At 46.4% G+C, this 23,604-nt stretch overlaps 1 protein-coding gene across 4 annotated transcripts in view; it reads left to right on the top strand.

Moving 5' to 3' along the window:
• Adgrf5 (adhesion G protein-coupled receptor F5) overlaps positions 1-7,887 on the top strand; it is a 93,262-nt gene extending 85,375 nt beyond the window's left edge. For all 4 annotated transcript variants that reach the window (XM_057751222.1, XM_057751218.1, XM_057751220.1 and 1 more), the window contains 5 exons: positions 1,367-2,770; positions 3,843-3,884; positions 3,976-4,035; positions 5,116-5,200; positions 7,390-7,887. In XM_057751222.1, the coding sequence (XP_057607205.1) occupies positions 1,367-2,770; positions 3,843-3,884; positions 3,976-4,035; positions 5,116-5,200; positions 7,390-7,469 (1,671 nt within the window). In that variant the 3' untranslated portion in view covers positions 7,470-7,887. The remainder of the gene's footprint in view (positions 1-1,366; positions 2,771-3,842; positions 3,885-3,975; positions 4,036-5,115; positions 5,201-7,389) is intronic.
• Positions 7,888-23,604: the final 15,717 nt, after the last annotated feature.

Raw genomic sequence — 23,604 nt, 5'->3', positions numbered from 1 at the left:
AAAATATGTGCAAGGTGGGTATGATGGTGTCAGCTCGGCACCTAGGAGGCAGGACAATTGGCACACTTGTGAAAGATTGGCCAAGTTAAGGTCAGCTTCAGAGAAGGTATATGAGACTGTTTTCATTAAAATAATTAATATAGGAAGTTTCGTATTATTTGTGGGTGGCATCATTCCCTAGGCTGGGGATCCTGGGTTATATAGGAGTAGAAGATGTGAGCGATCCCTTGCATGCATGCGTTAATCCATTGCACTCTGATCTTGACCATGGATATAGTGTGTGTCCAGTTCTCCTAACTCCTGCCACTGGCACTTCTCTGCCACAGCAGGCTGTGATCTGGAATTGTGGGCCCCAACATAGTTCATTTGATGCTCAGGGCTGGAGTATGTCTTCTGAGACTTTCTTGTACTGGTGACATGCCACCTACCATAAAGCCTTCACAGGTTTATGATTTAAAAAAAAAAAAGTCACGGGGCTGGAGAGATGGCTCAGTGGTTAAGAGCATTGCCTGCTCTTCCAAAGGTCCTGGGTTCAATTCCCGGCAACCATATGGTGGCTCACAACCATCTGTAATGAGGTCTTGTGCCCTCTTCTGGCCTGCAGACTTCTGGCCTGCAGACATACACACAGACAGAATATTGTATGCAATATATATATATATATATATATATATATATATATATATATATGTTAGTCAAGGGCCTGGGCAGATGTTTGTATAGTATTTATTAAGCAAGCATGAGAGTCTGAGTTCAGTCTCTAGAACCTCTGTTGAAAAGCTGGGCACAGGGCTTGACTCCCAGTGCGGGGGAAGCAACAGAAGGATCCTTGGAGTATACCAGCCATGTAACCGCACTGAACCAATGAGCTCCACATTCAGTGAGAAACCCTGTAACAGATGTGAAGGAGACCCAGTGTTAATCTCTGACCTCAGTACCTTCATGTACACATGCATATGTGCACCCATAGACACACATGAACGTGCATATATATACAAAAATAAAAGAACAAAGAAAGAAAGGAAGAGAGGGAGGGAGGAAGGATCGAGAGAGGGAGGAAGGGAGGGAGGGAGGAAGGAAAGAAGGAAATCCTACCCAGCCAGCTAAGTAGGTCTTAGTAGTGAGGGGGTGATTCTCACAGTCATTGTTACTAAATGCTCAGCAAAGTCCCACAGCCTTATGGTCCCTGCCTCTGCCATGTTCCGCTGTGAGAAAGCAGGGAACACATGCGCTTGTGGCACATCAGAATCTCTGCTCCCCACCCTTACTTATCTACCCCAACCAGTACTCAGAAAAATGTTATTTTGTCTCTTATCTTGAAAAAATGGTTTGGTTCCCCCCACCCCTCCTTCTGTGTCACATGCAGGATGTGCTTGCCACCATTAATGTCATCTTAGACAAGTCCACCCTGAAGTCCTGGGAGAGGTTACTGCAGCAACAGAGCAACCAGAGCTCCCAGTTCCTGCATTCGGTGGAAAGGTTTACCAAGGCGCTACGGTTGGGAGACGACACCCCTCCGTTCCTCTTCCACCCTAACGTTCAGATGAAGAGCATGGTAGTAAGACGTGGCCACCCTCAGATCTACCAGCAGAAGTTTGTCTTCACAGACTCTGACTTGTGGGGTGACGTCGCCATTGATGAGTGTCAGCTGGGAAACTTGCAACCAGACTCATCTATTGTCACCGTGGCCTTCCCGACTCTCAAAGCCATCCTTGCCAAGGATGGACAGGAAAAGGCATCTTCCAACAGCTTGGTGATGACCACTACTGTCAGCCACAGCATCCTCAAGCCCTTTAGGATTTCCATGACTTTCAAGAACAACCATCGTTCAGGTGGCAAGCCTCAGTGTGTCTTCTGGAACTTCAGCCTCGCCAACTACACAGGGGGCTGGGACAGCAGTGGGTGTTCTATGGAGGATGATGGCAGGGACAATAGGGACAGGGTCTTCTGCAAGTGTACCCACCTGACATCATTCTCCATCCTCATGTCCCCAGACTCCCCAGATCCAGGATCTCTCCTAAAAGTCCTTCTGGATATCATTTCTTACATTGGGCTGGGCTTTTCCATCTTCAGCTTAGCGGCCTGTATAGTTGTAGAAGCCATGGTGTGGAAATCAGTGACCAAGAACCGAACTTCCTATATGCGCCACATGTGCATAGTCAACATCGCCTTCTGCCTTCTGATTGCTGACATCTGGTTCATTGTGGCTAGTGCGATCCACGATGGTCACTACCCACTCAATGAAACCGCCTGCGTGGCTGCCACCTTCTTCATTCACTTCTTCTACCTCAGCGTCTTCTTCTGGATGCTAACGCTGGGCCTCATGCTCTTCTACCGTCTGATCTTCATTCTACATGACGCCAGCAAGTCCACCCAGAAAGCCATTGCCTTTTCCCTCGGCTATGGCTGCCCCCTCGTTATCTCATCCATCACAGTGGGGGTCACGCAGCCCCAGGAAGTCTACATGAGGAAGAATGCATGCTGGCTCAACTGGGAGGACACCAGAGCACTCCTGGCTTTTGCCATCCCAGCACTGGTTATTGTGGTGGTGAACGTGAGTATCACAGTTGTGGTCATCACCAAGATCCTGAGGCCTTCCGTCGGAGACAAGCCCGGCAAGCAGGAGAAGAGCAGCCTGTTTCAGATCAGCAAGAGCATTGGGGTCCTCACGCCTCTCTTAGGGCTCACTTGGGGTTTTGGTCTCGCCACAGTGATCCAGGGGAGTAGTGCCGTGTTCCACATCATCTTCACCCTGCTCAATGCCTTCCAGGTAAGCCATAGAGCCAAGCACCAGCATCTCAGGAAATGCCCTTTCTCGTGGGATGAACTAATGATAGAAACACAAACAAGAGGAGGAATGGGGAAGGGTTTGGACACACAGGAGGTCGAAGTGTTGAGAAGCAGTAATTTCAAGCACTCAGGGAGACTAAGGGACACAATCCTCTGCCTCCATGGAACCTTGAACCTTTTATCACCTACATTATAACTTGGTCCCAAATGTCCCCATAGTACAATTAGGAGGGGAGTCATCGTTCTAAACTAGATGTTGCTGTTTACTCAAGATAATCTTTCCCTAGTCTTATCTCCTAAGTAAGAAGGGCACTGCCACTAAGTCAAGTCACGGCTCCATTTAGTCTCTGCACACATCAGCGAGCTGAGGCTTCCTGTGGGTCACTGTATCTCCGTGTCTAATAAAGACCTTGGTCCAAGGTCGATTCTCAAAAGTCAGTTAAAGGAAATAGATACTGGGTACCACATAGTTCCTCAGGAAAGATAGGTTGAAGACTAAACGCCCTGTACATACCAATCTATTTTATTCTGTTCAGCTGAAGACATTTCTTTGCTTTCCTGTGGTACCTAGTCACTTACAGCGGAGGCCAGTTTGTTAGATGAGCTGTAAGAGAAAGATGGACGCCATGAAGCATCTTACTCCTGGATGCTTGTGGCAAAACCATACAAATCCCGACACCTAACAATCATGTGTTGTGGGCTACAAGGTTCTTACCTAATGGTTTTCAAGTCATACTTCCATGGAAAGAAATATCTCATCCCACGATGGTCTTTACAACCTAGGGGTGTAAATGAGGAATAATGTAGATTAGTGTATTAGCATAGTCCTGTCCACGGTTGGAGGGAAAATAGGAATTATTGCCCTAGTATCCATCATTTAAGGCTCCTCACTGGGTCACTACTGTGTCCCTTCATGTCCTCATGTCCTGGACTCGTCACATCCACTCAGATGGGGAAGAAGGTGGGGGCCGACTCAACACCTGCTTCTGAGTGTTTTCTGGGGAACTGGGTGATGATGTGCCATTAAAATCAGTCCTTAATCCTTCCCACAGGGGCTCTTCATTTTACTCTTTGGCTGCCTCTGGGATCAGAAGGTAAGAACAATGATAGCCCTTGTTTCTGGCAATGTCTAGCCTGCCAGATGCAGCCTATCGAATTGACGCTGGTGTCTTTTAAACCATGCAGGTGCAGGAAGCTTTGCTGAATAAGTTTTCATTGTCAAGATGGTCTTCTCAGCACTCAAAGGTAAGCCTGGTCCTGAAGAGGCTTCCTGGTTCATACATGGACTCCATCAGTGCGATACCAGAAAGGAGACTAGCTATTGCCTTGGGATCATGATCAGCTGGGTGAAATATAAGCAAAGCCTCTGCTTCCATGACTAATTTCAGCACAGATTATATAATGATTGCTGCTTCTTGCCAGTCTTCTGGTTCAGTGTGCCGTGCATGTCTCTTTAAGATGTGACTCCACAGCTCTCGATGGCAGATCATCTGAAGGTGGCATCTCAGCCAGAGTGGTTCATAACTGTAATTCCAGCACTCAGTAGGATCTCCATAAGCTGGAGGCTAGCCTGGGCTACTGAGAAAGTAACTCTGGGGCAGCTAGGTCTGCATAGTGAGACCCAAAACCAACAGCAACATTATAGAGCTCTTTAAGGAAAAATCAAATTCTCAATGAGAAGCTTCTGGGCAGAATTCAAGGAATTAGAAGATAACAATGTAAGAAATAATAATGAAATTTTTTATGGTTCATTCTTTTAGATTGTAACTGTTCTCCTTCAATATGATTGGCTATCTTTTTTATGTCAAAATATACTAGAAAAACTAATAGTAAAGTTAAAGTAAAAAAAAGTTCACAAAACAGTAAGACATGCGTTTAAACAAGGATACAACTTAGCTTGTGATTCATGTGTAAAAAGAGCTAAACTGGTTCCTTAGCAAAGAAAACTAAAGTGGGGGGGGGGAGGAAGGGGGAGAGAGAAAGGGGGAGGGGAGAGAAGGAGGAATGCAAGAAAGAGGGAAGGGAGGGAAAAAGGAAGAAAGAAGGAGGAGCAGGTAAAGAGAAAAAGAGAGGGAGGGAAGGAGGGGGAAAAGCAGGAAGGAAAGGAGAGAAGGGGAAGAAGGAGTGAGAACTTAACTCATATATATTTGCAAACTGTTTATTCAGTTCAGGAAGTACCGCTTGACCTAAGGAAGGGATAGGATTAGACACCCAGGAAAGTAACCACTAGAAGGCAGCAAGTTGACCCCCCCACACACAAAGGGAGCCAAATAGCTCTGGTCTCTAGGACTTGTTTGATGACTGTCTTTTCCCTCTTTCTCCTAGTCAACATCCCTGGGTTCATCTACACCCGTGTTTTCTATGAGTTCTCCGATATCCAGAAGATTTAATAATCTTTTTGGTAAAACAGGTATGTAGTGATTTTACCAGGTTCTCCCAGGTGGACCAGATCACACTGGCCCTGATCTAGCACCCCGACTTCCACCCCCACTTCGTGGCACAGATCTGAACAACCATGTTTAGGGGAGAGGTTGAATTCAGGAATTTGCTTATATGTTCACAAGCGACCAGGAGCTTGCTAAAGAAGTGCAGCTACTCTCAATGGCAACGAATGTAAATTCATGAAGGTTTTCAGAAACTTGAGAGTCTTCAGAGGTCTGTCTATCCAATATGAGCAGTGTCTGCAACTTCTGGGCTTTGTGTAACACAGAATTCTTTTTATCATATTAAATAGACACATTACTTTTCTGTATCACACGAAAACTAAACATGGAAAATCAGATTGTAGGATTCAACTCAGCGTTGCTGCTCCCACTCACAGAGAACACTGACTTTATGCATTGCCATTTACAAACTGTGTATACATATGTGAGGCATCGTCCAAGCTGGATATTCTATTGGATAATCATAACTTCTACCTGGGAAATAGGGAATAAATAATGCTAATGACTTCAGAACTGGTCTCAGCTAATCAGAATGTAAATCCAGTCCCAAACCCTGCCTCCTACAGCACAGTCCCATCATGTCCTGACAAGACAGTCCATCACAGTCTGCCCCACGGGACAGTCCATCACAGTCTGCCCCACGGGACAGTCCATCACAGTCTGCCACCCGGAACAGTCCTGTCATGCCCCACGGGACAGTTCTATCACACGTCTGCCCCACAGGGACCGTCCCATCGCTCCACCCCCATGGAGCAGTCTCGTTACACTGCCCCTCAGAGCACATTCCTGTCACACTGCCTCTCCTATAAGAAAATGGCCACTCAAATGCTTTCCTTTTCATTTTTGCTCTTCTCAGTGTTGTGTTAGGGAGGGATCGGGTTCTCAATTGTGCCAAGCGAGCAGTCTACCACTGAGCTGCCCCTCAGCCCCATGTTCATCTCTTCAGAACCAGACAGACTTCACAGATGCAGCCGTAGACTGTGTCTACGTCCAGACCCTGGCTGTCACACATTTGCCATCAAACATATCTGAATCTGAGGGTTCTGAGAGGGCCATGGAGACCAAGTCTCTGGATATAGTGGAGAATTGGGGAACTGTTCCAGAGCTAGAGAACTGTCCCTTTTTACTTGGGATGGCACTGATTTGACCTCACATGAGAAGACAGAATCTTTGGAAATCCTAGAACTATTGGACTTCATAACATTTAGCATTTCCAAGAAGTGAGCAGAAGTTAAGTAATCTACTGAATCTGAACTTTGCAAAATATCAGGCCAATAGAATACACTCTTTATTTGCGAACCATCCAGACCAAAGTTAGGAATGTGGGTTTTGTTCCTGGGGTGTCAGGGCCTGAGATTCCCGGCCACTGCTGTTGGATACTCTTGCGTGGGCCATCAGTACAAAACTACTCTGGATAAGTTTTTTTTTTTGGGTGGGGGGGGCTAATTACTGTAACTTTGATTTATGTTGTCAGCAGCCCCAAAGGTCCCCCCAGGCAATGCTGGAAACCCTGTTAGCAGTGGCAGTCCATCATCCTGATGGTAGGGTAGTCACTTCGACGCTTCCCTTGCCCAGTGTATGTTCTGTATGTCCCCTGCGCACAGTGCCTGCCGTCTACCCACACAAGGCTGAGCAGTTCCACCAGCTGCCCTCCTGCTGTGCTGGTCCTTGGTACTTCTGTTGGTATCTCTCACTTTTTCCCACCCTGCCTCTTCCTCCCTTAGAGTTAGTCTTCTCTTCCCTTTTCTTCCATGTATGAACCTTCAGCTCAACGGTTAGCTCCTTCCTATGAACTTCCCCAAGTCAAGATAAACAAGGGGACCAGGAAGTTCCCCTCACGTAGAAGCCCTCAGGGCCATGCATGTGGGCGCTTAGGAAGAGGCTGCCCACGTTGAGGTCTGGCTGTTCTGTGTGGAAACCTGGCTGCTGGTGTACTGTGGAGTAGTTAGTGCTTGGTGGCTGCCGTGCATGCTTGAGGACATCACTCTCTCGTTGGTTCTCGGGCACGCTGGGCTAGGGAGGAGGGCAGGCCTGAGCCATTCCAGGCATGGCTGCTGGGCGAGAGCTCATCCTGTCTCCTCAGAAGATGTTTGCACGCCAAAGCGCATGGAAGTTTGTCTTGGAGGCTGAAATGCTGCTTTGCCTTTTGTTGCAGGAACATATAACGTTTCCACCCCAGAAACAACCAGTTCTTCTGTGGAAAACTCATCTAGTGCTTATTCGCTGCTCAACTAGGACCAGACAAAGCCAAATCCACAGGACTGCTCAGAAATGGGGCATGTGCCGAGAAAAAGGGACCCATCCAAATCTGTGGGTAAAGTGTTCTCTCTGCAGATTTCTGCAGCAGATACTGAAGAGAGTCTTTCAGTAGAGAAGACACTTTCTCTGTAAGGACAGACTAAAGCAATTGCCGTGTTTATTTTTGTTCCCACCCCCATCCGTTGTGTAATGCCAACTATGTATAGTATTTAAAAGAAACCCCACAAGGCCCAACTTTTCTATATGTATTGTAAAATAGAATTTTGAAGAGAGTTTTTCAGCCCACCCTACCCTACCCCACCCATTGACTACAAAGGTCAGTGTTGACTGGAGCTGTAAATAAAAGCAAGTACTCAGGAGTTCAGTGGATTTGAGGAAGAAGGAAAAGGTGGGAGGGAGGAAGGAAGGAAGGAGGAAGGGAAGGGAGGGAGGGAGGGAAGGAAGGAACGAAGGAACAAAGGAACGAAGGAACGAAGGGAACATTAGGGAGTACACTGTAAGGTTTCCACATCAAGGTCTAATACGATCACACAGATGTCACGCACTGAGGATGAAAATATATGGCTCAAAAGTGGACAATGAGGTGAAGTTATGGGGGCAAGAGTAGCACATTCTTGATATTTCCCTAGTTAAAAGGGTAGAATCCAAGACAGAGGAGAAATGGGAAGGGCATCATGCCACGAGGATGCTTCTGGCTGGATGGTATTATCTACAAGCAATGCACCCAAGGAGACACATGTCCTCACGACAAGGACATGCATATGAACCTTTGCATGTCAAGTCCCGAGCAAAGATGGATGAACACATGTAGGAGCTATGACAGCAACTCTATGAGATTCAAGTAAGGATTTACTCTCATGGTTTGTCAGAAAAGCACTGTGTGTTACTTTGTTTGACATTTCGAAGGCAACACATGTATATGTATATATATATATTATAACCAGTTATTGACAAATTTGTTGTATTGCACTGGACTCAGACTCCTGTATCTGTCTTACCTGTAACAGCTTTAACGAGGTACTTTCTGTGCATTATAGAATAGACTTTAATGACTGTGTAGCATGTACATTTCTGTGATTGCGGTTGTGATGTCATCATGGCTGTGGCGATGATGGCCCTTGCTGTGCTGTACAGCTAGCTGTGTGCTATCGGTTGCCAGTCTTCTAAGTGCCCAGGCCAATACACATTCAGAGCTCCTCTGGTCTGTTCTGGGTTCATGACAGCCACTTGGACGGTTTCTGGAGGACGAGCATACAGGAGGCTCTTCTGTGCCCCCAGCCACACTCTGCTTTGATAAGCAAATGGCAGACTTCCCCCAAAGGATTAGTTTATGAATTCACGCCCGTGTGGTTTTTGTATGTGTGTCTCTCAAAAATACAGATATTTATTAAAACTGCATCCATGTTAGAACACACCACGTTCAGTACCCCGGAGCAATCATACATGTATGTTCATACATGTCCAAGGGGAATCGCAGAGGAACAGTAGCTGTAAGGACAGGGTCTTCGTGAATTTCTCCTTGCTGTAGGAAGACACTGTATCAAAAGGAACTTCAGGGAGATGAGGTTTGTTTTGGCTTCTACTTTTCAGAGCACGGTCCGTTGTGGTGGAAAAAGCTTGATTGGGGGACATGAAGCCAGCCTACCACACTGCCTTGGCAGTTGGGAAATAAAGAACAGGAAGTGGGTCAAGTCTGTGACTGCTCACAGCCCTCCCCCAGTGACACACTTCCTCTAGCCAGGCTCCACCTCCTAAAGGTTTTCTAATCTTCCCAAACAGCACCAACAACGAGGTGGGAGGGGCGGGGCAAGGGTTCAAATACAGGAGCCATAGGGGACATTTCACGTTCAACAACAAACAGCAGGCTCTTCGGGGTGGGGGGGGGCAGTGTTGGGGTTTTTAAGGGATGAGAGCCGCTGTGTGCCCTTCATGAGAAAGACAGCCGAGAGGAATCTGAGCTCAGGCCGTCGCCCATTGACTTAGGTTCTGAAAGTTTTATTTTTAATATTTTAAACACTTTAAAATCTCTTCCTTTTAGTTCTAAGCTTGAATTCTACTTCTCTGTTCTTCACAGAGACAGAAAATGTGGGACAAAATTCCTTCCGTTGAGCTCTGTCTCTATACAAGTGCCACAGGTATCTGTCCCCACAAGCCTGGCCCAACCTAATGGCTCATTATTTAAAGTCCTTCCAGGAAACAAATGTAGATATGCAAACGCGGGTTCTCCAGGGAGTCTCTGAAGCAGGACAGAGTTCAGTAGAGAGAAAACAGAGACTAAATAAGGCATCCTTTGGCTTAGAATCGGTTGTTAGAGAAAGAATCGGTTGTTAGAGAAAGAACGGCTTGGACTCACTCAGCTCCTTGGAGCTCTGAGCAGGGCTACTGCACAGCATACAGCTCTGAGCAGGGCTACTGCACAGCATGGCACTGCAGCCTTGACGTCAGGGAGGCACAGCACCAGGCAAGGTGCAGAAGTCCGAGGAACGCTGAACTTTGGCCCACTTCGCTGGTGCCCCTTGGGAGCCATTGGATTTGACCTTGTGAAGAAAACCTCTATAACAGTGTTATAGCAGGAACTTCCAGCTGAATTCCATAGGATGTGGCTCTGGCCCTCTGCCCGCGTTCATTCACAGGGACACGTTCCCCCGTTGCCAGCACGCATGCTCACAGACTCTAACGGACACACAAATTCATACACAGACCCCACACTCTGACAGAGGCAGGCACAGACATGCACACACACCTGCACACTCATATGGACACACAGCAACACCCAAACACACAGGCACACCTGTACAGATGTTTTTGTGAGAACTGCCACATCTCTGCCCCAACTGAATGGCTCAGAATTCCCTAAAGGAAGTTTGTTAGTATGTAAACGCAAGATTCAGCAGGGGCTTTTCATCTTTGAGCCAACGTGTACACATTCACGCCAACATGAGCACACACATACACATTCACACCAACCTGAGAACACACATACATATTCACACCAACCTGAGCACACATGTACACATTCACACCAACATTGAGCACACACATACACATTCATACCAACCTGAGCACACATATACACATTCACACCAACATTGAGCACACACATACGCATTCACACCAACCTGAGCACACATGGAGCCCCCTCAGTCTTACAAGGCACAGCATTGGATTCCGGCTGGAGATATGGCTCGGTGGTTGAGAATGTGTACTGCTCTTACAGAGGAATCTCAAGTTTGGCTCCCAGCTCCCACGTTGGGCAGCTCCCCACCACTTGTAATTCCAGCTGGAGGGAGTCTGCTGCCCTCCTCTTGACTTTGGGGGGCACTTACATGTGCCTATCCCCCTCTCTGGCACACGTGTTTACACATAATTAAAGTTTCAAAAATAAATTCCAGAAGATGTATGTGACCAACGCCGAAGGTGCACTTGGTGGTTTTCTGCTCACGGTCCCACGCTGGCATTTCTAAGCAATACTACAAAGTAAGCATAGTACCCAAAATTGCAAAAGATGGAAGCACATGGGTCTGTGTATTGCGTGAAAGCCAGAGCCTGCACCCAGTTCTGCAGCAGCAGCGGGCACGAACTGTGGCAGAGGAGTGGGCAGTGACTTGGGCGCCAAGTGAAGCCTGTTCACTTTGCTAAGAGAGCGCCCCCTCCTGCCCGCGTTCTCCATGTCTTTTATTGTGTAATGTAAATTCCTTGGGCTCCAACTTTCTTTCCATAATGGGCTTTCCATTAAGGCAGCTTCTTGCAAAAAGATCTGTGCTAATGTTTCAGGGGCTGTGAAATTAGAGGATCCAGAACCACACAGTTAATACACAGCAATGTTGTCAGGGACTGCTGTAAGTGTCACTCCGCATCGCTCAGGAGGAAATGAAGGAACGCCATGGGAAGCCAGAGCCTCTTGTAATTTGTGTGGGGCGCTCCAGAGAGGTCTGTGTCAGAATGAAATGTACACGGAGATAAGAAAGAATACAGCAGTCAGTCAGCATGGAGGGAGACACGGGGCGGGGAAGGGGGCTAATCCCAGGCGAGTGGAGCAGAAAGTCGCAGCCAGCTAGGAAGACAGAAGAAAATCACATGAGCTGTTTATGCAGGGAGAAAGTGTTTAATTGGTGGCATGTAGAAGTGCCGTGATAAGGGGCCCTTGCACCCCAAAGAGAGAGCCAGTGATCCAGGCCAATAGAAACCTGGTTCCTTGAGCATCCACAAGGGAGGAGCCTAGAGCAGACATCAATTTCTTACTTATTTTTAAGGACAAGAGAAATAGCATTTCTGTGGCAATCAGATGCCATGGGTTTCTAGAATTATGACTCAGAGTTTAAAACCATGCCCTGCTAATACGTCAGTGTATAGTGATGCTGTCTTTCCTGGTAATAAAATAGCTAATGATTCACTGAGTTTTCTTTGTATAAGTTGTCCATTTGTCGGTCAGGTGCTACTGCTGCTGCTGCTGCTGCTGCTGCTGCTGCTGCTGCTGCCGCCTCAGGTTTCCCATGCCAACCAGAGCCCAATCCCACTCCCTGAGCACCCAGGGAGGACTTCCATTTTCTGACACTGAGGATGCCAGAGGCTCGCAGCTGAGCTAGACAGGGCCAGCAGCTTTTGTCACGCCTTCCACACTCCCAGGAACAATGTGAGCATCCAGCACCATACTGAGAGTTCCAACAGTGTCCTTGAGGCAAAGCCGTCAGGACCTAAGTATCTAGGACACAAATCAGCTCACGTCTGTTCCAACCTGTGTGGTTCAGTTGGCTGAAGCTAGATCCCTCATGCCCTATAAATATCTTCTAGCACATTCTAGAATGAGCTGAAGTTGGGAAGGCTCCCACTCCCTGTGCCTCTGGAGTGGGCAAAGGCCACAAAAAGAGGGCAGATGCGCCCAATGGCTGAAGTCCACTCTGATCAGACACCGGCTGTTTCTTTCCAAAGGCCATTGCAGGCTTTGCAGTGGCCATGAGTGGACTCAGTTGTAGGCTTCTTTCCTCACGATCAAAATCCTATTTATGGAACCAATGGTAAGCTAAAATCAGAAGTGCCATAGTCCACTCCTTCCAGACAGGCAGCTGAAAGGGATTTGAGGAAGCCAATAATTCTATTGACTCCTAATGCCACCCTAAGTAAACTGAGAAGTAAGAGTGTCCAAGACAGGACCCCCTTCACAAACAGGAAGGGCAGGAGCTGCGGGAACCAGTTCCCATCCTAGGGCTTTTATTCGTTAACTCAGATCCAAGTGGAGTGTGCTGGCAACCATTATAGAATAACCATAACCACCCCAGTAATCTAGCAGGGCTGCGGGGCTTATTCTCAGCATGAAAGGCAACAGGAACTGACTGGGCAAGGCCTGGGGAGATTGCTGTCACAGCCCACTTCCGACAGCACTGGACAGCAGAGTCCACGTGTGTCTTCATGCGTGACCTCTTTGGGAGCAATTTTGATAAGTCCCATGTTCTGTCCCCCTCCTGCCAATCAACACCCGCCCCTTCCACCCCTGTAGCTGTGGAAAGAAGTGTTTGATTTTGATTAACTGAGGAAAATTGTTACATCCATTTGCTGTTTTTTCTGGAACCGTGAGTGTTTTCCCATGCCCCGGGAGCTGTTTCACAGCTGTCTGAATCAGCATCCTCGCCGGCATCTCCAGCTGGGCTAACGAGGGACAGCTGGCCTCAATAGCGAGGTCTCCAGGACACGGCTTGCGTCTCCTGGAGCTTGATCGCCACCTGGTGGCCATTAGTGAATGTGCCTCCTCTGTGATTCTCAAAGCTGCAGTGAGGAGACTGATCTGTCCCCAGGTGGACAACCCACAGTGATGTAACTTGGGTCACTTTAACAGGGTAAAGTCCTAGGCTGCAGACTTGCAGAATGAATCACTCTCTCTATCCCACCTCCTTTCACCGTGACACTATGATCTTGGCAGGGATGAGTCAGGAAACAGAAGTGTGGACACAGACATTTGAACTGTACTTAGGGAATTTGCAGGTGGGAGGACGCTTCTTATATATACAGTGAGGACTGTCTCCCTTCTGCCTTTCATTTCTTCCATCACTAATGAAAGCTAATTTGTGTAACCAATCAAAACTAAAGGTGATCCTGGAAGTGATGACCCACTCTGCCTCATCCCCTTAAGCTTGGGCAAGCAGGCATCCTAGCATCCTAACAGACTTCTGGAAAGTATTTAAGGAGGCAGAATGGGAGCCTTCCTTGTTTCATGAGAACAAACTTTCTCCATGGGTGAGGCTGTAAAAAAAAAATGCTTTGGATTCTCCATTTTCATGTTCTCGCCTATTGAACAGTTGTATGCAGCCCTAAAGAAGAGTGTAATTTATGTCATTTGAGGGAAGTAGATGGAATTAGAGATGGTTGTTATGAAAGATAAGCTTGACCCAGGAAAAGACAAACATCTCCAAGCTTTAACACATACACACAAAAAAATACAAACATTTAGATTTAACAAGCATATGCACGCTGCGCGCACAAACACACGTAAATAAAATGGAGGCTGTTTGGGGAGAGGAAGGTGTTATAATTTTGACAAAGTTTTGTGGGAGAGAAAGGTTCCACAAGACAACTCATGTGGAGGGTTTTTTTGGGGTGTTTTTGTTTGTTTGTTTTGGGTTTTTTTTGTTTTTTGTTTGTTTGTTTGTTTGTTTTTTGGTTTTTCGAGACGGGTTTCTCTGTGGTTTTGGAGCCTGTCCTGGAACTAGCTCTTGTAGACCAGGCTGGTCTCTAACTCACAGAGATCCACCTGCCTCTGCCTCCCGAGTGCTGGGATTAAAGGTGTGCGCCACCACCGCACGGCGAGGGTTTTCTATTGGGGGAAAGTGAATGGAAAAAGTGGGGAGAGGAGACCATCTCTGGGGACAGGAGCTACAGAAGAAAAGTGTGGAGGCCCAAAAATGTGAGCCTGTTTCCACCTTGCCTGTAGGTCAGAGAATTTTAGCTCGTTCAAAGTTGTTATCAACAAGTGTGGCTACACACCCGACCTAAGGTGTGCTTACTTGGTCTTTTTGGCATTAAGATGATCCATATAGGTAGATCCACTCCACCAAACCAATGGTCAGGATATCCAAGCACACTCCTGCTCCTTTTGAGATGGAGGGTTTGACCTTGGGAGTGGCTGCCTTCAGGATACTTGGTCTAGGGTGGGTCCTAAACAACAGAATGCTAATGACTTGATGTCTCAAAGTATTGAAGCAAATAACTATTCTATCTGTCCTTTGCATCGTGTTAAAATAACTATTCTATCATCTGTCCTTTGCGTTGTGTTAAAGCGGTCTTTTGCCTTCTCTCCTCCTGTTGTATTGGGGAATAAAAGTGTACGGGAAATTAAACACCGGCAGATTTCAGTATTCACTGAAACTCCCTCCCAGTGCTAGCCTGTGTTTCTGTTTTGTTATTTTCACTCACGTCTTCGTTCTCTTTACTAATTTTTTAATCCACATGAACCTACCCTGGTAAGTGATATTGTCAAAGCTGGTCTCCGACAGAAAAGGAAAGAGAGGAAGGGAGGGAGGGAAGGAGGGAGAGAAAAAGGGAGAGGGAGAGGGATAGAAGGTGGACAGGGCCCTTTAAAAAGGGAAAACAGGGAATGTGCACAGGAGGTGCGCTTGTGGCTGCAGCTGAGGACATAACCTGTCAGGACCCCAAGGGCAGATGCCTAAATACTAACAGAAGAGAGAAGCAGGGAGCAGAGGTAGGGAGGAAGAAGAGGCCAATGGGGGTGAATATGGCCAAAGTGCATGATAGCTTGTCTAAATGTCATTATCGGGACTAGGCAATGGCTCAGCAGGTAAGAGAGCATACTGCCCTTCCATAAAACTCAAGTCCAGTTCCCAGGACTCATTTCAAGCAACTCCCAAGCACCCAGAACACCAGTTTCAAGGGACACAGCGCCCTCTTCTGGCCTCTGTGAGTACCTGTACCCATATGTACATACACATATATGCATATTTTTAAAAGATAAAATATCTTAAAATGTCATTATGAAACTTACCACTTTGTACAATGAATACACATTAATTGTTTTAAATTAGCTCATTGAATCTTCTTAGCTGGGACAGATTTTCAATCCAACTGAATCTTCATCTCTCAGGGATTGTCTCTAGCCCAGCCAGCAGCTGGAGCCGTATGGTAAGTTTCTCATCTGGCCTCTGGGCACACATTGTCAGAGAATGAGCCAATAAGAGAAGTAAACAGGGTCAGCTGTTGAGAAGGTTGGTACTAGGAGCAGAGGGACAAACTGAATTGGCTTTATATAATAGCTACTCGGTGTCTGGGGGAGATATCATATACCTTGAGATGTTGCCCCCATACCCCCCACACACATAGATCTCACATCTTTCCTCTTATGGTACACATTTCTTCACCAAATAGCAAAATCTCAATCAGAAGTATTGCTTAATATGCAAGTCTTCCTAAGAGAGGCACACAAGAACCATAAATGGAATTGATTGCTAAAACTACTACTATATTAAATGGTATCTATTGTTGTGGGGTGCCCTTCTGTATGCTGTGACTATGTATTATTACCATTGGTTAATAGAGAAGCTGATTTGGCCAGTGGCCAAGCAGAATATAGTTAGGTAGGAAAGCCAAGCTAAATACAGGGAGAAAGAAGACAGTGTTGAGAGAGACGCCAGCAGCTGCAGGAGAAGCAAGATGTGAGGTAACAAGCCATGAGCCTTGTGGTCAAACATAAACTAATAGAAATGGGTTAAATTAAGTTGTAAGAGCTAGTTAATAATAAGCCTGAGTCATCGACCAAACAGTTTGTATTTAGTATTAAGCCTCAGGGTGTCATTTGGGTGCGCGAGAGAGGGACCTCCAATCCCAACTTATTGATCCCTTACTATGTACCGTGTACCGGATTCTTTGTGTCTGCAACCAATCGTCTCTAGCAATCCAAAACTGACTATTGTTGCATCAGACCTGACCGCATTGCTCAGGGGGTTGTGGACATGTCTGGAGCTGAAGTGCCATTAAGTATTTGAAGCTACGTGGTTGCTCTGTGGGAACATGCAACGTGACGCTGACAACAGCACAGATGGCAGAGGCCTGGTTTGTGACACCCCAAAGGGAAGCAAAGACTTCTTCCACTTCAGGACCTGTGCCGTTAGTCTTTTCTCAGCCAGAGTCATCTTGGAAGATGAACTCTGAGTTGAAAAAAATGCTTCCAAAAGATCTGGCTGAGGGCAAGCCTGAAGGGCATTGTCTTAATTGGTGGGAGGGCCCAGCCCATGGTGAGTGGTGCTTGCGTACTGTAAGAAAGCCAACTAAACAAATGAGGCATAGAAAGCATCAAGCAGCACCCCTCCATGGACTCTGTCCACTCCTGCCTCCAGATCCTGCCCCAACTTAGCTCAGCAATGGAGCGTGACCTGAGGCTTACAAATGAAATTAATTTAGCCCTCTCCTCCCCAGGTTGTTTATGGCCGTGGGTCTTTTATCATACCAATAGAAACCCTAACTCAGGGTCATTTGTATGATATATTTCAATGTAAAAACCTATAATTTCTGGTCAACTGTGCCTGAACAGTAAGCTACCACTAGCAAGGGACCAGGATTTCTGAAGTGAACCCTTTCTTTACTGAGACAATTGATGCTGGTTAGCTCGGGCTAAGAGACCAGCTGTTGTTGAAAAGGACATCACCGTGGCAATGTCCTTGGGGCCAACACACAGAGCTGTGGTCCAGAGGGGGCCAGGACATGTTATCTCATACTGGCAATAAACTTGTTAATGTGTAAGCATTTCCCAGGTCGTACTGGTTTGGGTGGAGTAAAAACTGCAAAGCTAAAGGTGTCATAGGAGCAGCGGGGACTTGGCACTGCGTGGCAGGGTTAGAGTCCCTGAAAAGAGTCCAGGAGAAGCCAAGGGTGAAGGTGCAACCTTATTTGCAATGGAAGCCCCAGGACTGAAGAGATCAGGAAGAGGTTGAGTCTTGGCACCTTGTGGCACAGTTGTTGTATCTGAATAGAGGAAAAGAGACCATTGGTAAAGGTGCAGACTCAGATGCAGGGATGACATCAGCATATCGGAGGTGCCAAGCCCATGGGATGATCACCCAGGATAGCAGCAGCTGCTGAGTGGAGCCCACCTGAGTCTATGAGACAAACTGGGTTTCAGAAGGCAGAGATGGAGAAATGGAGCTGCCCGCATCTGCTTGAACCCGGAAGATTATGAGTCCCAGATGTTGTGTATCGAACTAAAGGATTTGACTTATACTGCTGGATATTGGTTTTGCTTTGATTTTATTGTGCCCTGCTTTTTCCCTCTTGGAATAAGCATTAGTTTCTGGTTTTACAGGAACCCACAGTTGAGAGACTTCAGACTTTCAAGGAGACATTAGATTCTATTTATGTATGTATTTATTTATTTAGGTTTTTGTTTTGTTTCTTTTTTTTTTCTTTTTTGGAAGGGGGTGTTTTCAAGACAGTGCTTCTCTGTATAGTTCTGGCTATATTAGAACTGGCTGTATAGACCAGGCTGGCCTCAACTCGGGTGTCTGTCTCAGACTCCCACGTGCTGGAATTAAAGGTGTATACCACCACTCCTGGCTGAGACATTAGCTTTTAAAAAGAACTTAGACTCTTTTAAAGTGTTGAAGTAGGGGACTTTAAAAAATGGCACCATAAGATTAATATGAGCTCTTGTGGATAAACCACAAGGGAAGGCCAGGGTTTGGTTACGATGTGCTCCTGCGTCAGTTTTACAAGGTCTATTGTGCTGTTCAGTTCTTGTCATCGTGCTACAAGCTGGGGTCACCTGGGAAAAGGGAACCTCAATTAAGAAAATGCTTCTCCTGGATTGGCCTGTTGGGGGGGGGGCATTTCTGTATTAGTGATTGATGAGGGAACCTCTGTGGGCAGTGCCACCCCCACCCCGTGGTCCTGGGAGGTATAAGAAAGGCAGCTGAACTTGAGCCTGGGAGGGGAGCCAGTAAGCTGCATCCATCCAAAGTGTCTGCTTCAGTTCCTGCCTCCAAAGTCCTGCCTTGGCCTCTTGAGGTGATGGACGGTGATGAGGCCATATAAACTAAATAAACCCTTTATCCCCCACTTGCCTTTGGTCTGGTCTTTATCACAGCAATAGAAAGTGAAGCAAGACATAAGCAAATATCCTTTTTTCACTTCATGTTCCAGATTTTAAAAACATAGTAAACACAGATACATTAAGAACTTGCCTGAGTTCACACAGCCATGGACCTCTAGAGTAAGTATGAAATACAGTGTCTAGCTGGAGACGTGGGAACTTCACTGTATTCCAACCTATTGTGATTGCTTTGTTACCACAAAATTGAGAGAGAGAGAGAGAGAGAGAGAGAGAGAGAGAGAGAGAGAGAGAGAGAGAGAGAACACTGTGGAAGATAGGAAAAGTAGAGGATTAAGTCTTATTTTTATTTATTTTATTTTTAAAATTTGTATGTTGTGCGTGTGTGTTGCCTGCATGTATGTCTGTGTACCACATGCCTGGTGTCCACAGAGGCAAGAAAAGGGCGTGGATCCTCTGGAACTGGAACTATAGGTGGTTGTTAGTGTGTTACATGTGGCTGGTAGCAATCCAACCTTTCAAGTGGTCTTAACTGCTGAGTCATCTCTGCAGCCCCAAGTTAAATCTAACTCAAGCTTAATCATACTTCATTATTTTCAGGCAAGGGCAGGTGACCAATGTTTGGAACAAATTCAGCTTCCTTTGTCAGTCTGAGAGAATGACAAAGAATTGCACTTCAAATGGTAGTCCTGGGATTAGCCACCAAGTGGATCCCCCAGACACAGCATCTTGGTCTCTGGTTGCCATTTTACCTCCTAGCTGCCATTCAAGTACAACTGTGCGGCTCTGATGCTGAAGATGGTTTCATTCTCAGCACAGATCTATCCAGCAGAGGGTTGTGACTGCCACAGAGGAGGAAAATGTGATTTCCCAGAAATGAAGCGTGAACTTTGGAGGCAGCACTAAAACACAGAGTGTGGAGGATTGAGACACTGTCCTAATAGACTTGGCAACCCAATGCTTCTCCTTGGAACATGAAGACAGAAGCAGTGGGTGTGTGGATCATCGGATTCTGGCTTCACTTGCAGGAGTAGACAGGGGTGTGGCTGACGCAGGTGCTTGAACACGCTGCAGGGAAGTCAGTCTATGACATGCACCTTGCATGGCCAACTTATGCTGGTGGCTTGGGAAAAGGAACCCTCTGAAAAAAAAAAAGGAACCCTCTGACTCCGTTTCCACAAAGCAAAAGGAGATGATGAAGGCACAATCCCTACTAATTGCTGAGTGATTCTTATAGAGCTAGGAGATTAGAACCTAGAACCTAGACATGACAGAATAAAGTCAGCCATTGTCACTTTGAGTCATTCCCTGGGGGACATTCTGAGGTTTATATAGAGTCTCCATTCAGAGAAATAAATATACAGCCTCACCACTTTCATATTTAATCTATGGTTAGGAGTCTTTGAGACTCCCAGGGGCTGGGAAGATGGCTCAGTCAGGAAGGTGCTTCTCAAGCCAGCAGGAGCACCTGAGAGATGGAGACGGAGTGAAGAAGACAGCAAATATGGACCTTCAGCTTCCACACACATACACACGTGATCATGAACACAGGCGGGCATCACACACAAGAAAGAACTAAAAGAATTTCAAAGATACATAACTCTATTCTTTTAAAAATATCTTTATTGAGAATGTTGTACAATGTACTTTGATGATATTTGAGGGAGATTTTGTCGCATGCCCAACTTCTCTCTGTAACTCTTCCCAGATCTACCTCTACCTCCCACAACTTTGTGTCTTCTTGATTTCTGTTTGTTTGCTTTTGTTAGCACTGTGCCTCCAGTGTGTATGCCCATATACTTGTGGGTGTGTGCTCATCTCCTGAAGTGTGGAAAGGAAACTGGCATGCTCTCCCCTATGGGGACTCGTGAACCCCTTTCTACTGCAAGTCCATGATATCTTAAATCAAAAGGGAAGAGGGGATGGAAGCGGCTCTGGGAGACCTGAGTGGATGGCTTGGGTTCGGGGGTCTCTATTGCTGAGAACTCTGCTGGTGGCCATTTGCCTATGACTAAAAACCTGCCTCTGCTTCCAGCTCTCTTCACTCTTTAGACTGCTTTGTTTACTATTGGTTTGTTTGTTTGTTTGTTTGTTTGTTTGTTTTGAGACTGGATCATACACAGTTTATGCTGGCTTCAAACTCAAACTCACTCTGTAGCTTAAGTCTCTGAAGCCCTGACCCTCAGGTTGTCTCTCTCCTTAGCCCTGGGAGTCTCTCAGGCACTGCCACACCGGAGTAGATTCTCCTTTTCTTCATTCTCTTGCGGAGAGAAATCTTAACACTGCTTTAGTTTACTACTTTCCAAGGAGCTGGCGAGTCAAACGTGGGTCCAATTGTCCTAAATTTGTCTAGGTCCTGAGGAAAACTGTGACCCAAATGAATCTAGGTCTCATCCACTCTGGGATCCAGGACTGACCCTGGGCATCACTGAAGAAAGCTGGGAAGGACAGTGACTGTCTCCAGACTTCAAGTTCACTTTGAGCTCCCTCTCCTACAAGCACATACATGTGCTCTTATGCTCACATGTGCGTGTGCATGTACACACTCATGTATAGCTGCCTGACCCTGTCAAATCTCTCACATCAGTACCCTGTTGGGCTGTCTTCTGCTGGCAAATCTTTTCTGTCGTTGTCTTGCGCATCTGTGTTTTTTAGAGGTCAGCCCCCAGCATCATACTCACTGTATCTCACCCCAACATCAGTGTTTTCCAGTCAAAGAGTTCTCACTATAGAACAAATATGGTACATCTTTTAAAAAAAAAATAATATTTTGTGTCCGTGTGTGAGTATGTGTAAGTGCATATAGGTATCCTCTGAGGCCGGAAGAGAGCTGTTGTGGGGTCCCCTGGAGCTGGAGTTGCACAGTTGTGGACTTCTCGGGTGCTAGGAACCTAACTCCAGTCTTCTGCAGTTGCAACAAGCACTCTCAACCCCGATCCATCTCTCCAGCCCCACTATGTATTTTTTTAAAAGTTCATTTTGCCTAAAGATTTTGGAGAAACATATTCAGAAAACATTGAAGATAAAAGAACAGCTGTTTTAGCTCTGTTTGTAAACAGGTTGAAATACAGATGACTCGTTAGACAAAAAGGACAGTATCTGGAATGAAGAAAAACAAGAGAAAAAGATCTCGAGGTAGTATCAGACGTAGATTAGCTTGATTTTAAAGCATCTTCACAGCTGCCTGTTTTCTTAAATTTTTTTGGAAACCCATTGAGAGTAGATTCTGTCCTTAAGTGACCTGCGGCCTGTCTACTGCATCTCTTCTCTGTAGCCTGCCCCCAGTTTATTCCAATGCAGGCACTGGGCTTGGTGTCCTTGAGAGTCTGTCAAGTCACAGGGAGGACAGTGTAACCCAGCAGAAAAGAGGGGCTCATACACAAAGGGATTAGACTACAGTTTGCTTATAAATGGGCCAAAGGCAATGTTCTGCCAAAATGCACCATGACTAAAGTCAAGGGGTACCTGGGGTGCTCCTAGGAGAAACAGTCACTCTGATACTTGTAAGTTATTGTCTGAAGATCTTTCTCAACAGTCTGAAAAAGCCAGACAAATTCCAGTGTGGAGAGGGAAGGGCTCACAAAGTCCCACATTTAAATGAGGAGCCATTGGCAATTGATGGGAGAGGGAGTCGATTTTCTTCAGAGCTGTGTCTCTGATAGGCTTGTCCACACGTCAGAGGACAGTTCCACACCCAGGCAAGTACTGGCAACATTAGGTGGATTCTGTCGAGGATGGAAAGTTGAGGGAAGGAGATGAGGGTAGGTCTGATCAAAACATACTATATGCATGTACGACATTCGCAATCAATTTCAAAAGGTAACCACCATAGGTTAAAGCGCATGAAGTATGTTTAAATCTCAAAACAACAGCGACAGTTTGAGAAATATGAAGGTAAGCATGGTTATGTAATCCAAGCACTTGAGAAGCTGAGGCGGGGAATCACCATGAGTTTGAGGCTATCCTGGGCGACATAGCAAGCTCTTATTCGAAGAAAGAAAGAAAAAGAGATGATGAGGGAGAGGGAAAGAAAATAACTTAAAACAAATAACTCAGTATGGGGGAAATCATTATATGCATAAAGAATACTGGGCATGCCCTTTGCACTGAATTGCCAGTGCAGAGTAGCCAACTTAACTAGATCCTATTTGGCAGTTGTCTCCCTCACTCAGAAGAGGATTCCATTGGCTGATCCAGCCAGAGCACTGGTTCTGAACCACAGATGAATTTTTCTGATGACTACACATCCTTGAGATTGTGAGGTTGCGTAGCAGAACGGAACTGATGACTAATTAAACCCAAGAACAGCTTGCGTGATTTCTTATAATAAACACACAGCTAGCCAGCTGATTGGTCCAAGCTTACATCCAGGATGCTGGCTTGCTGACCACCTCCTAGTCGCTAGACCAACAGTATCTCTTTTGTTGTTGTTTTGTTTGTTTGCTTGCTTGGAGACAGAGTTTCTCTGGGTAGCCCTAACTGTCCTGGAACTTCCTCTGGAGACCAGGCTGGCCTTGAACTCACAGAACCCCCTGTGTCTTCTGCTGGAATTAAAGGCGTGCATCACCACTGTCCAAAAGAATTTCTTAAGGTATGTGGAGGAGGCCAGCAGCAGCGGCATCACCCAGCAGCCTGTTAGAAATACAAATCACCAGGCTACCGAAGACCTAATTAAACCAGAAACTCTGCAGAGGGGCTATGCCATGGGTGTCAACTGCTCCCAGGGAGGCTTCTGTGTCTCCAGTCAGAGAGTGCCTGTCCTTGGAGGTCCTTTTGTGGCTCCATGCAAGCTAGTCTTCTGCTTTTGCAAGGGATCCCTCCTTCACCCTCACATGTGTTTCTACTGCGTGCTGACTCCATGGAGATGCAATGACATGCCTACGAAGTCTGGTCACCTAATCCTGGGCCACTCAGGTTGCTGGGACTCTTCTGTCATCAAGAGCCAACTCTTTGCTGGCTAGGGAGGGAATCGAAGCTTTCCGTTTCATTAGGTCCCTCTTGGAACTTCCCTGTTGCACTTCATCTTACCAGCTCGAGGCTGCAGAAAGTCAAAGAGCTAAGAACTTA

Source organism: Chionomys nivalis, chromosome 19 (assembly GCF_950005125.1).
Source record: "Chionomys nivalis chromosome 19, mChiNiv1.1, whole genome shotgun sequence".
Classification (NCBI taxonomy): domain Eukaryota; kingdom Metazoa; phylum Chordata; class Mammalia; order Rodentia; family Cricetidae; genus Chionomys; species Chionomys nivalis.
Note: the sequence above shows the minus strand (reverse complement) of the source record. Positions and strands in the feature narration are given on the sequence as shown.